We start from the raw sequence: 13,088 nt of genomic DNA on the forward strand, positions 1-13,088 counted from the left end.
GCTGGTTATCCCACGCGTGCTGCATGTCCAGGAGCCAGGCAGCGAATCTATCGGGGGAAATGTCCCCCTGCCTTGCCTGGCGGCACTGAGGGGGGCTGGGGACGGGGGTCACACACACAGGACAGGCGGAACTGGCATAGCCCTGTCCCCACTCCCCTGCCAGCTGTGCTGGCTCCGGGAGGGACGGAGGGAGAGCTGGAGAGCCAAGTTTACAGCTCCCGCGGGTGAAGGACAGCAGCGGGCTGCCAGTCCCAAGGAAGGCGAATGGGGGTTCGCGCTCTCAGCACCCCCAGCTCGAGGAGGGGGCAGACCCACGGGCACAACCAGTGCACCTTTCGAGGTGCCAAAACATCCAGGGGTGCCAACGCAGCCCCCGCGTGGGGGACAAAAGGGATCATTCCTCCGTGGGGAGTGGCAGCGCGGGGCAGGGCAGTGCGGAGCGGTGCGCGGGGGTCAGCAGCGCTAAGGGAGGGGTCACTCCCGGCCGCGCCCGGGGCTGCGCGCTGCGGGGCGGTGCAGGGGGGTCACAGGCCCTGAGGGAGGGTCACTCCCGACCGCGCCCGGTGCGGTGCAGGGGTGTCACAGGCCCTGAGGGAGGGTCACTCCCCTGAGGGAGGGTCACTCCCGGCCGCGCCCGGGGCTGTGCGGCCCCCGCGGGGCGGGGCGGGGCCGGGGCGCGGCCGGCAGGGGGCGCGCTGGGCGCGGGTTCAAGAGGCGCGCGGGGCGGCGCGCGGGCGGCAGAGCAGCGCGCGGGGCAGAGCGGCGGGCGCCCTCCGTCCGTCCCCTCAGCCCGCAGACATGGCCAGCGGAGGGCTGCAGCTCCTGGGCTTCGTCATGGCCTTCCTCGGCTGGGTCGGCATCGTCATCAGCACCGCCATGCCCCAGTGGAAGATGGCATCCTACGCGGGGGACAACATTGTCACAGCCCAGGCGCTCTACGAGGGGCTGTGGATGTCGTGCGCCATGCAGAGCACGGGGCAGATCCAGTGCAAGGTGTACGACTCGCTGCTCAAGCTGGAGGGTAAGTTGGGGCCGGGAAGGTGGTGAGGGTGTCGGAGTGTCCGTCCCTCCGGGACCGTGCCCTCCGGGACCGTGCCCTCCGCCCCGACCGCGCCTCATGCTTCTGTCGGGGCTGAGGGGACCAGTCCCGCAGGGCCATTACCCATTACGTCGGTGTTGGTCGCGTCGAAGTTCAGGCTAAGCTATTTGGACTGGGTTTGCCCCTCCTATTGCACGTCCAATGTCCTAGATCCGTCGTCGTCCCCTCGCCCCCGCCCGGGTGCCTGTCGCGTTGAGGATGCCGCTGCTGTCGAGTCTCACGGTCTCTGTCCCGTTGAATTTACTCAGCCTGTCCCTTCAAGGTTGAAGGTGCAGGGCTCGGGGTCCTCCATCTCTTTCATGACTCCTCACCCTGTCGGGGATCGGATACGTGTCTCTTGGGGCTCCCCTCTAGCTCTCCCCGCCGGAGTTGAGGGTCACTCCCCGGTGATTGTCCTTCGGGGCACCCCCGGCAGTGCCGCCTCCCCGGGAGAGGAGCGGGGGCGCTCCAGGGGCAGTGCTCGGGCAGGAGCTGAAGCTGCCCCGCATCCCCCAAAAATGTCCCGGGGGAGGAAGGGTGCGATTCTCTACGTGCGTTCCGGAAAGCGCCGTGTTTGCGAACAGGAGTTTTTGGCTGTGGAGGTCCAGCCAGGGACTGGGCTGCCTTCGCTGGGCACGGCTGAGGGGCAGCAGAGCTCAGCAGCGTGGCCGGAGTGGGCTCTTGGACCACGGGTCCTTTTTGCGTTTGGCTGCTTTGCTCTTTTGTTCTCAGGGAAAGTCGCTGCTGCTCCCGTAGAGCTTTTAAGCTGAGGGCTGGCAGGTGAGCTGGCCTCCTGCCCAGGTAGCACTGCCTGGAGTTTTTAGGCAGGCCAGTATGCCAAGATAATCTTTGGGTCTCTTATCTCGTCCTGGAACGGCGAAGCCATGTCGTGCAGGCAGGAGCTGCAGCCTGGCTGGCTGGGGTGGCACTGGGGTATCAGCCTGGCTGGAGCCTCAGAGAGGGCTTTTTCTAGAGCGCTGGGACAGATAACTTAGGCTGATACCAAAAGGGGTTAAAACAAATGTACTACTTTCTCAATACTCCTTGTCTCATCTCGAGTCCTGATACACCCTCATCCCTCCTTAATTAATAAAATAATAATTGCCACCTTGGTCACCTTCTCTTTCCCAAAAGAATGAGCAGGCAGTTTCACCTAAACCGAGGTCGGCGGGGAGTGTCCCCAAGTCCGATTGCCACCAGCCCTTCCCCTGTGACACGCGGTGAAGCCGGACCCACCTTCGCGCCCAGCCCACATCTGTCCCGGCTGCTCCCTGCCCCAAACCCCCGTGGGCCCCGCAGGAGGTGTGGGTCGCGCCCATCGGGAGCGCTGCGCACCCACTTGGCACTCGTAGGGTGCGGGGCTGTGCTAATCGGGGCAGGGCTGAGTGCACGGTCCGCGCTGCTCGAGGTGCTAATTGTGTCAGCTCAGCTTCAATCCTCTTATCTCTTACTTGGGGTGGGGGGCGAAGATGCCAGCAGTGGCTGAGGAATCTCCATCCACCCCCTGGATGGCTTGCGAAAGGTAACCTTGCCTCGGGGGCTGTGCAGCCCATTGTGCTGTAAATAGAGCCCGCCTTGAACAGGCTCCCCAAAACCTGCCCCAGGCCCTCCTGACCTGGCCATTCATGGCCGAGCGCCGAAACCAGCTGCTCACCTCTGTGAGGCGAACAATGCGGGCTCTTCTCTTCCCGGGGAGGGAGTGACAGGGACCGAGGCTAAGCTTGTGGTGGCCTTTTCTGTTCTCGACGAGCTCTGTAGGACGGGACGGTATGCCTGAGAATTCTCAAATAACAGGAAGATCACAGGGTGTGTTATCCTCACAGGGAAAATCAGTGAGAGACGGCAAAAGGGCTCCTCGTTCTTGTGCTCCCTCAGCTTGCTTAGGCTGTGCCTTTCCCACTTTTAGGCAGATCATGCCTCGGGACATACACCTTATCTTTCGTTTTCCCTCCTGGTGTCCCTTCAAGGTCACATAGGCCTGGGTCGGGACCAGCAGTTCTGGTTTGGGTGGAGGTGCCAAAAAAAAAAAAAAAAACCAAACAAAACCCCTAAACCGTGTATACCCAACTCAACGGCCACACCCGGGACAGGTGCAGTGGAGAGCTCCCTTACTGCATTCATCTGTGTCCTGGTGAAGGTGGCACTGCTGTGTGGGCAGAACTTCTACCTGGCCACACTTTCCTGCCAGGGCTTCATCTGCCCCAGGTGCTCTGAGCCACATGTCAGAGCCGCATGCACTGATGGGAGAGGCTCAGATCTGTAATTACTTTGTCCCTGTGGAAAGGATTGAACCTTCTTGCCCCTGCAATAACTCGTGTTTGTGGGAATGCTGGAAGGCTTTGCCAGCAAGTTTTGGAACACCAGGTAGCTGTTGCCATTCCTCTGGATGTGTCAGTGCTTGGCTGCAAGGCAGAGATGAGGTTGGCACAAGCTGATGAGCACCATTAGCCAACCGAGGGGCCTGCAGCTTCCCGTGTGGGCACACTGCTGGAGTGCACCCGTGCTGGCACTTCTCCCGCAGCTGTGTTCAGCTGAGGGCTTATGTCACTGCTCCTATTCAGGCAACAGAAAGGCTGCGCTTTGCTGGCTTACGTGAAAAGCAGTGCGTGGCCACACGCAGACATAGAGGCAACAAATGCCACCCTTGCAATGAGGCTTTGTTGCACAGCCTCAGCATTGTTCTTGTGGCCCTCCAGCATGGTCCATGGAGCTTAGCTCAGCTTTGTGCTCCTCAGGGTCTCAGGGGGATGGTCCCAGACATGAGGGAGTAGGGCTCCTGGTACCTATCTCTGAAAGTTTCTGGCCCCACCTAACCACATTCTCCTGTTCAGGACAGATGTTGTTCTGGATCCTGTCTAGGCTGTTTTAGCTGAAGATACTCATTGACCTGTTTGATTTTGCTGGGAGAGGTTCTGTGCTTGAGACAAGCTGAGACACATCTATCACTTCATCACCAAACCTAGTACATCCACAATAAGCCTTTGTGCCCTAGCCCAGAAAATAAACAAGGTTTTGAATGCCCTCTGGGTCAAGCAACATGGCTGAAATGTGAAATCTTCCCTCCTACACCTTTACCACCCTGGCTGAGCCTGTTCCAGGAGCTGGGGAACAGAATGGGTGGGGGGGGAAGGAACAGTTCATGCTCAGGTTACTGCTGCTCAGTTCTGGTAGTAGGAGAGTTGGGATGGTGGCCCAGGGTGGGGGACATGTGTCCAATTCTTCATCTTCAGATCTTGATTGAGCAGGTAAAACCTGCTGGTATCTGTGCTTTCAAATGAGTTAAGGGTTAATTTTCTACTGTGTTTCTCAATCCTTGTTCCTTCCTGATGAAAAATTTTGATTGAGTGATAAAACAGTCTCTTGTGCTGGCTTTGAGAAGGTAGAGGGTTACTTGGAATGCCACCGAGGCTGTTCCTGTGCAGGGCCTGGTTGTCTGCAGGAGGGGATGGATGGGAGTCTGTCGCAATACACTGGCTTTATTGCTCTACAGGCAGCTTCTAAGCAGCTTTTAGTAGCTGGTGTTAGTTCCTATGTGTTACTAAATCCCTTGGTAAGGGAATTTCCAGGCTTTGTGGGAAAACAGGCTGCCCAGGTCTCCTCTGACCAGGAATCTGGAAATAGTGGTATCATGCTTGTCTTACTACCAATCTTTATTTGCCAGTGAGGGTAGGAGGGCATCGAACCTTACTTGCTTTCAGATATGCAGAGTACAAGGCCACTGTTACCTACTGAACTTGCCTCTTGTGCACTGCTCATGCAGTAGGGAGTTCCCAACCTTCCCATTAAAAAAAAAAAAGACAAAACCAGGACCCAGAGTCCCTGTCCTGCCTGGATACCTCGGTATGGTCTTTCAGACTTGTAGGGAGCTGCTTTGAAAGTGTCCAGACTGGAGTCTGCTGCCGGGTATGCAAGGTGGGCCTTTGCAGGGTCTGGTAAGGGGGTTGAAAGCCTCCAAGCCATTAGCAGCTTTTGAGAACAACTTCAAAGTGTGAGAGATGTTTGCTGGCCACCTCTGAAGCTTGCTCAGATCTTCAGTTCCGACTACTGCAGAAAAGTAACATTCACATGCTGGCAGGGCAGACCTGCAGAATCTCAGATCCTGCTCCTTACAAGGAATCCAGCTTTCATGAAACCCCTGTGGGAAGGCTTTGAAAGTTGCTGGCTTCTCTCAGAGGTGGACAGTGGAAGATGCTTCCTGTACTGCAGGGGTGCTTGTAACTCCTGGGGAACTTCCCTCATAAGGATTAGAGGGAACTGCACAGCATCTGTTTCACATGTATTTTGTCATCAGTTAGTTGGATGAAGGCCCATGGGAAGGGAAGGAAAAGTCCTTATATTAAATTAAGGCAGTTGATGAGCATCCATATCAGAGAATAATCTGCACACAAAGCCATTACAGCAATTTTGCCTTACAGACAGGCATTACAAAAATCCCATGGCACTTTCCCAACAGCTTTTCTGTAATATAAATGACATAAACAGTTTGAATAAGGAAATGGGATGATAGAGAAAATCTTCAAACATCTGCAGGTGAAGTACTGAAGTATTTTTTAATATAACTAAGCAGTTACCAGCAATTACTTCTGTCACAGTTAATGATAGTTGTGGGAAGGAAAGTGTATTACTTAGGCCTCAGATAAACTGAATAAGGTTGTTTGTGTCCAAAACCACTAACAATAATTCTGAATAGTTTGTTAGTATTTTTTTAACAGATATGGGGTTTATTCTGTGAAACAGGTGTGAGCTGCAGCTGCATGTTTGTGGACTTTGGGGTTTTTTATGTCCTGTAGAATGCACATTTGTTATTAATTGTCATCAGGAGTTTTAAGCCTCTGTTTTTCAGTTCTTACTGCTTTGTTGCTACAGGGTTTTCAGACCACGTCTCTCATTGCTAACCAGCAATCAAAAGGCTTGGATTCAGAGTGAATACTGGTTTGTATTGACAAAATACTGTTGCCATCTGGCAGCTCTTGTTTGGTGCCAGGCCACTTTGTCTCACCTTGTGTAGGACTGTTTTTTCCCCAAGGGCTCCCAAGACTGCCTGGGTTTTCCTGTTCCTGTTGGTGAGACAGTTGCAGCAGCAAGGAGTGGGGGAAATCCTGTTTTCCCTCTAATATGGTAGAAGTTGTAAAGTTTAATTGCTGTGGATTACTTCTACTTGCTGTCGGCAGCCTGTCCTGTTTAGCAGGTTGAGACAATATTGTATCATTTTGGATTTTTAAATCATCTGAAAAGGCCCGTGTGAACAACAGAACTATTATTAAAGTAGCTTTCCCAGCTCCTGCATGTGCAGCTTCCATTGACAGCGTGTCTGTTAATGTGTAGTTACTAACTGGTAGCTTGTATGATGATTAACTGTGGCCAGTGCACTGCACACATTGCAAAAGTGGTAGGAGGACAAAAGCACTGCCTCTCAGGCTGTGCTGGGAGCACAGGGCAGGTGGAGGATGGTTGGCTAGCATAGCCATGTCACATTTCAGCTTCTTGGGACAAAGGAACAGAATGTTCTGCAAAGGCAGAACCTGTTCTGCTGTCCCACTGTAAGTTTCCTCCATGTTTCTGTCCCTTTGTGAGCCATGCATGAGGAGGGGGCGAGGGCACCAGGAGTTGTCCCAGCAGCGTCTGCTGAGAGTGGGCAGCCCTGGGGAATGCTCACAATGCTGTATTTTGTTCAGCTGCTTCTGCAAAGCTGTCATGGCATGCATCCAGTTAATACTTATACATATTGAGATTTTGGTGCGTTTCATAGTGGGGTTTTTAGAGGTCATAGAAACCTTTTCCAGCATTTTCCTGTGTTTGTCCCTTGGCACTGTGTGTGAAGGTTAAATGTTTTTTTTTCCACTATTATAACTGTTTTTCTAGTTTTTAGAGATAGCATTGCCTATTTTGAGCTTCATGAAAGAACTCTTTCAAAACCCTCTCCTATAAAGTAATTTCTTCTGCAGCAAGACTGAGCCAAACTTACTGTAGTCTTGAAAAAACAGTTTGGTATCTGCAGAACATAATGGTTTCCCATGCCTAGTACAAACTGGTACTCAGCCATGTGCCTCTCCAGAGCTTCTGCTGTAGGGCACAATTTAGCCTTAAATGTATGGCAGCTGAATTGGTTGCCTGGGTGGCAACCTGACAGCTGAAGCCTTTCTGAACACTGGCATTGCTTTTGTAAGGTAGAAATTACTTTTGGAGTGTAATCTCTGACACTGGAGATAAATCAATTAAAAACGAGTTTGGATAGTGCAGTGGTGATTTATGCTAAAGTGACAACTGGCTTTGTTAATGGGTTTCTGTACATGCAGCAGATGGGCTTTGATTAACACATGGGTGGTGCAGAGGTGTGTCACCTTCCCCTTTGAAGGAAGTGAGAAGATTATATTAGCCAAGCTGATTGAGGAATTTTTCCCAAGAAAGCCAACCCTCATCTTAGGAAAGTGTGTTCCTTCCTGTTGCTCCGATGGTCTTTTTGTTGTGTTGTTTGTAACTGGTTTCATAATGTGTTTACAGAACAATAAGGTTGTGTGCGAAGGGGCAGATCCAGATCTGTTTTAGAGCTGAATTAGAGCCTGGTGTTGGTATGGTTCACAGGGGTTTTCCTGCACAAGTGGTTCTGTGGGACAAAGTGTAGTAAAGAAGCTGTAGAAGATGGCTGTGTAGCTTTGCTCTCCTCCTGGCCAGTGCCAGGTCAGAGCTCTGAGTTTCAGATTGGGCCACAGAGCCCATTGTTGGGGCAGGAGCTCAGATGGGCTCGTCATGCCAGCCCTGACTGAGTGTGCGGGTGCTCTGTTGAAGGCTTAAATCTTGCAGTTCAGGCCTGAGCTTTGCAGAGCTCTACCAGGAGGCAGTCAACGTGTTTTGAGGGGTGAGCTTCTGATCTGAGATTGTGTCAGGGGACACCTGTGCCTTGGTAACAGCATGCTCCTTGGAGCTTATTCATTTTATTAACCAGCCCTGTTTGTTCTCAGGGCTTTACAGGGCTGTGTATGAAAATTCATTTTGTTCAAACAAACCTGATTTGCCAGACAATGAAGCTCAGGCTCTTATTTCACTGCTAGTCAGGTGTTTTGTCACCTGAGAGTTTTTTTTAGTAATGACTTAATTTACATTACTACTTGTCTTTGGTATCAAGAAAATCTATGTTCAGTAGCTCACATTCATAGGATGTGTGTCTTCATGCCTTCAGATGACTCCATATAAAAACCAAATCCTGAGGTACATCAAGTCCGTTTGCTGAGAACTCACTATGGGAGGCATCACCCCATGTTCCAACTCTTCAAAAGCACAAGAAGCTCTTAAAGCATTTAAGTATCTTTGAGTCAATTAAGCTAAATATTTTATAGAAAAGAAAACAAGGTATTTTTCAATTGTCTGGGAAAGTCCTATTTCTTTTGCAATCGTATTTTTGTACCCTCTGGGGCTCAAACTGAGAATGTAGCCCAAAAACATCTAAATCAGCACTGAGTTATTTGTATAAAAGACAGGTTTTGGAAATGTTGAGCAGTAAATGGGCCTCACTGTCTGCTGTGGCACTATTCATATGTATGTCGCTATTCATATTAAAACATGTGCTTAAGTACTTTGTCAAGGTAGAGCCTAAATCTGAATACTTCTTTTGATAAACAGATATGTCCTTCCAATTGGGATTCAAATGATCAAGGAACAAAAGATGTCTGGGGGCAATTCCCAGGTCATTTCCTGCCAAAGGCCACTGCATGCCCTTGTTTGCCATGAATTTTAGAAGAGGCAGAGAGTCCTCTGATCCTGATGCATGGCAGCCTTGAGACTAAAGCTGAGAAGGAATGTCTTGCTTGGCTGTATCCTGTGTATTAGGGAGCAGGAATATTTAGACAGAAGATTGTTGAGCCCAGTAATTTGAATTTTAATTTGTATCTTGAGTTTACTTTGTGGGTAACTCAAATCCTGTTGTCTTCCAGGCAGTCTGCAGGCCACAAGGGCTTTGATGGTGGCTTCAATACTCCTGGGGCTCGTTGGAATGTTTGTTGCTGTGACAGGCATGAAATGCATGAAGTGCATGGAAGATGACCAGGTGAAGAAGATGAGGATGGCTGTCTTCGGTGGGGTGATCTTCATCATTTCAGGTTGGTAACATACAGATGTGCTGAGTGTTGAATGTGCTCTTTCCTAGGTGGCATATATCCTGTGCAGGATGTGGGAGGGCTTGGTTTGTTGCTCCAAGAGCATTTTGGTCTGGAAACTCCTTAAAAGACTTTGGTTCAGGCTACCTGAGGCACCTTGGCACTGGCATTACAATCTCCGTATGGACTACATGCTTTGCATCTCTGTTGGCAGAGCTGAGTTTGACCCCGCTTCAGCGAGAAAAGGCAGTCAGCAGTGTAACTGTGGGAAGCTTCAACTCTGTTCTTAAGTTCTCTCCCAACCAGCACTAAATGGAACAGCTCGAAACTTCCAGGGTAGCAGCAGCTCAGCTTTACTCCAGATGCTGATTGTACTGCACTGATATTTTTGCTGATTGTTTTTATTTAAGCCATGACATTATGTTCTCTTTGCAGGTCTGGCAGCGCTGGTGGCCACATCGTGGTATGGCAACAGAGTGGCTCGGGCCTTTTATGACCCTTTCACCCCTGTCAACACCAGGTACTGACCCGTTTGGTGTAACACACTATAGTTCAGCATGAAAGTACTCACAGGGCTTAGGCTTGGGTTGCAGTCACTCAAAACAAAGAAAGGAATTTTCTGAACTAGCTGGGCTGGCTTCAGGCTGTGCAGAAAGAGCTGGGACTGGATCTCATTATCTATGTGGATCTTAGGTCTTGGCTTTAAGGTAACGTCACTGCCAGAGACCTCATGGGTGGGACTTCTGTGATTTTTGTCCCACTACATGCTAAAGGGCTGGTTTGCACAGAGCTTGGCCTGCAGCTGTTGGGGGATACCCAAAATACTGGAGAAATCCAGCTCGGAGCTTTGAGGGTCAACAAAACCTGACTACTCCAAGCTGCTGCCTTGTTGGCAGCCACATCCATCCCAGTTTCTGCTTCCTCCTGCTATGTGTGAATGTATAACTACAAGTAATACCTCTGGATTATAGTGATTCTCACTTTCTCCCTTCTTTCTTCTCCAGATTTGAGTTTGGGTCAGCTCTCTTTATTGGCTGGGCAGCTTCATCTCTGGCCATATTGGGGGGATCCTTCCTCTGCTGCTCCTGTCCACGGAGAGAAACTTCATATCCCCCCACCCGAGGCTACCCAAAAAATGCCTCCTCCACAGGGAAGGATTATGTATAATGAAACAAAGAAGAGGAGCCACCAGCACTGGTAGTGAAAGCATTTTGGAGAGGACACTACAATGCCACTGTCCTGAGCAGAGTCCAGGCTCTAGGTTCTGCCTTCCTCTTCTCCCAAAAATGTGTATATTTTTGTAATCCTCTTTGCTACTGGACGTAACTTCTCCTTTCTCTCCCAGCCCATGGAGGAAGGCTAGCCTAGATTCATAGGTATTGCCACTTGAAAGATGAAACCTCCAAGCTTGGCTTAAGTTTAGTATTTGGGAGTAAAAGGGAAAATGATACTGTTTTTATAGACGGATGTTGGTGCTTTTTTTAGTTGGTTGTTTTTATTTTTTTTCTTAAATAGATGGTAACAATTCAGTCCCATATCCCATTAAGTTAGAGCCCAGTGTGGTGTGTGTAGAAATTAAAGGAACATATATACAGAATGATGAAACCAATAGCTTAAGGGGAAACATAATTTTGGGGAAAAGGCTTTACATGTAAGAATGTTTGAAGAGATGTAAAATGCTCTTGTACTGTCTTATTGGCATCATATTCAGCACCCTCCTTTCCATGCAGACAAAGGGTCAGAAACTAATTGCTGTGGCTTAAGTGGAAATCCTCACTGTCTGTGCACATGCTGTTGGCTAATGGAAGATGCAGTATAAGGTAGAGACCACAGAAGTTACCAGACTTCCAAAGCATCCGCAGGTTTCCCTGGTGCCAGGGAAGAGCTCCAGGAAAAGGATTGCCTTCTGTTTTCACTGTGTGTCTCTGGTGAGCCTGTAGCTGTTCCTTAGACACTGAGTGCTGCCAGTGATTGTTTCTCCATTTTCCCACCCTGGCAGCTGAGCTTGAAGCTTTATCCCTGTGTATGTTACAGGTCACCTTTTACACTCTCCTCTTTTCCTCGAGGCTTTCTCATTTGGGCTTAGTTTCCCAATCTCTGTTTGCCTGATGCAGCTAGCTGTGGTAAACCAAACTGAATGCACTGCCACTCCCTGATGTTTCCCCAAGGATACCTCACACACTGCCATTCCATCCTATCTATTTCTTGTAAACACTTTCAGTGATGATATGAAGGCAAATTCCAAGAAAACTGACCCAAAGGTTATGGCATTTGCTTGTAATCAAGCTCACCAAAGAGGAAGAAACAAACATTTTAAAGATAAAGCCATCCTTACATATTAAATCATATCTTAAAAAATAATAATGCTGTTCATCAAAGGTTCCCACCCCTTCCCCTGAAACACCCACTCAGTCACTTGGTGTTGGCTGACACTGGGAGTTTAACCTTGTGATTCCTAGAGGGATGGTGCCACTTCTCCAAAGCTCCAGAAGGAAACTGGTGCTTCTGACCAGGCTTTTTAATTGTGTATATGTTCAGGGGCATCAGATCTCTTGATTTCCTTCTGTAGACAGGGAGAGCCTTTGGCTGAGCTGTGTACCACGTTGGTGGTCTGTACAAGCCTTGTACCTCTGTACCTGACTCCTGCAGCATAAAGTTACTAAAAGAAACCAACCAGAGCATTTGCTTCAGGCTTGAGTTGCTGTTGGCCTATACTTGGAGCTGGGCCATGTGGCTTCCCCTTCTCCATGGGGAATTGCCTGTGCACAGCAGCTGCCTTGGGAGACCTTTTGTCTTGGGAGGTGGCAGTTTAGGTCACATTAAAGAGCTGCAGAAGTCTGTGCTTTTGTATTTGCATTAACCCTGAGCCAGGGAGCAGATGCTTGTACTGGGAACTTGTACAAAGTGTTTAAACAATTTCAATAAATGGACTTTTTTAAGGAAAATCAGACTATTACTTCATTTCTTGTTTTTGAGAAGAACTTGGAACAGTGCACATGGAAGTGAAGAGTGGGACTTGGGCTTTTGGGAGCCTGCCTGCCAGGATGGAGCTTGTTTAGCTGTGTGTATCTACAGCAGACATAGGTGGGGACAGATCTTCTGCAGTGAGTCAGGCAGTTGTGGCCTCTGGCAGAAACTCACCCAGTGATTGCTCTGATTGCAGCCCAGGAACCAGAAGGTCTGCTCTGCTCCTCGGCAAGGCAGGCTGCACCCTGGGTGGAGCAGGAAGGGGCAAGGGGAAGGCAGACTGTCCCTGGGAGGGGAGTGGGAGCTACAGGAATGGGGAAGGGATGGGGCACAGAGCCAAGGTGTTCCCAGGAGAGGTGCTCTACCTTCAGAGGAGGGAGAGTTCTGCTGATCCATGTGTGACTCCTTCATCTTACACTCCCTGAAGGGCCATAGAGTACTGTGCTTCTGTTGAGACAACACAACCTTTTTTGCAGGCTAGGTTGGGTTCCTGTTGGGCATGGGGTCTTACAGCCTGCACTGATACCTCCCCAGAATAACAAGGCTCTATCCCCCTGGTTCTGCCTGCCCTGGAAACCTTTTTCTCTTCATCAGGATTTTGAGTTCATCCCTTTCACATTTTTAAGTACTTGTGATGAGGGGCAAACTGTATTTAAAACATTTTCTTAAGCTCAGTCAAGGAGCTGCCTCCTCTAGTCCCTCACTCTCCAAGGGCTGTTTGCTTTTGTGATTACAAACAATAGGAACAAAGCTAATTAGGCCTTGTAAAGCTGGCAGAGCAAAATAGCCAGGCATGTGGCTGGCTGAGTGAGCTTGCAGTGCCTGGAGCAGGGTGGTTGCCTGGCATAGTTTGGGGTCTATGGTCATTCTTATTCCAACCTGTCAATTAGTCAAGGATTTCCATTGAGATTAATTTTTTTCCCATGTTTTCATGCTCTCTCTCTCTCCAAGGA

The 13,088-nt window shown here is 49.9% G+C and overlaps 1 protein-coding gene across 1 annotated transcript; it reads left to right on the forward strand.

Moving 5' to 3' along the window:
- The first annotated feature begins 720 nt into the window (after nucleotides 1-720).
- CLDN1 (claudin 1) lies at nucleotides 721-12,113 on the forward strand. Its single transcript, XM_059855491.1, has 4 exons — nucleotides 721-1,021; nucleotides 9,007-9,171; nucleotides 9,604-9,688; nucleotides 10,173-12,113. The coding sequence occupies exons 1-4, from the start codon at nucleotides 799-801 to the stop codon at nucleotides 10,333-10,335; spliced, it is 636 nt and encodes a 211-aa protein (XP_059711474.1). The 5' UTR covers nucleotides 721-798; the 3' UTR covers nucleotides 10,336-12,113.
- Nucleotides 12,114-13,088: the final 975 nt, after the last annotated feature.

Source organism: Haemorhous mexicanus, chromosome 10 (genome assembly GCF_027477595.1).
Source record: "Haemorhous mexicanus isolate bHaeMex1 chromosome 10, bHaeMex1.pri, whole genome shotgun sequence".
NCBI classification, from domain to species: Eukaryota; Metazoa; Chordata; class Aves; order Passeriformes; family Fringillidae; genus Haemorhous; species Haemorhous mexicanus.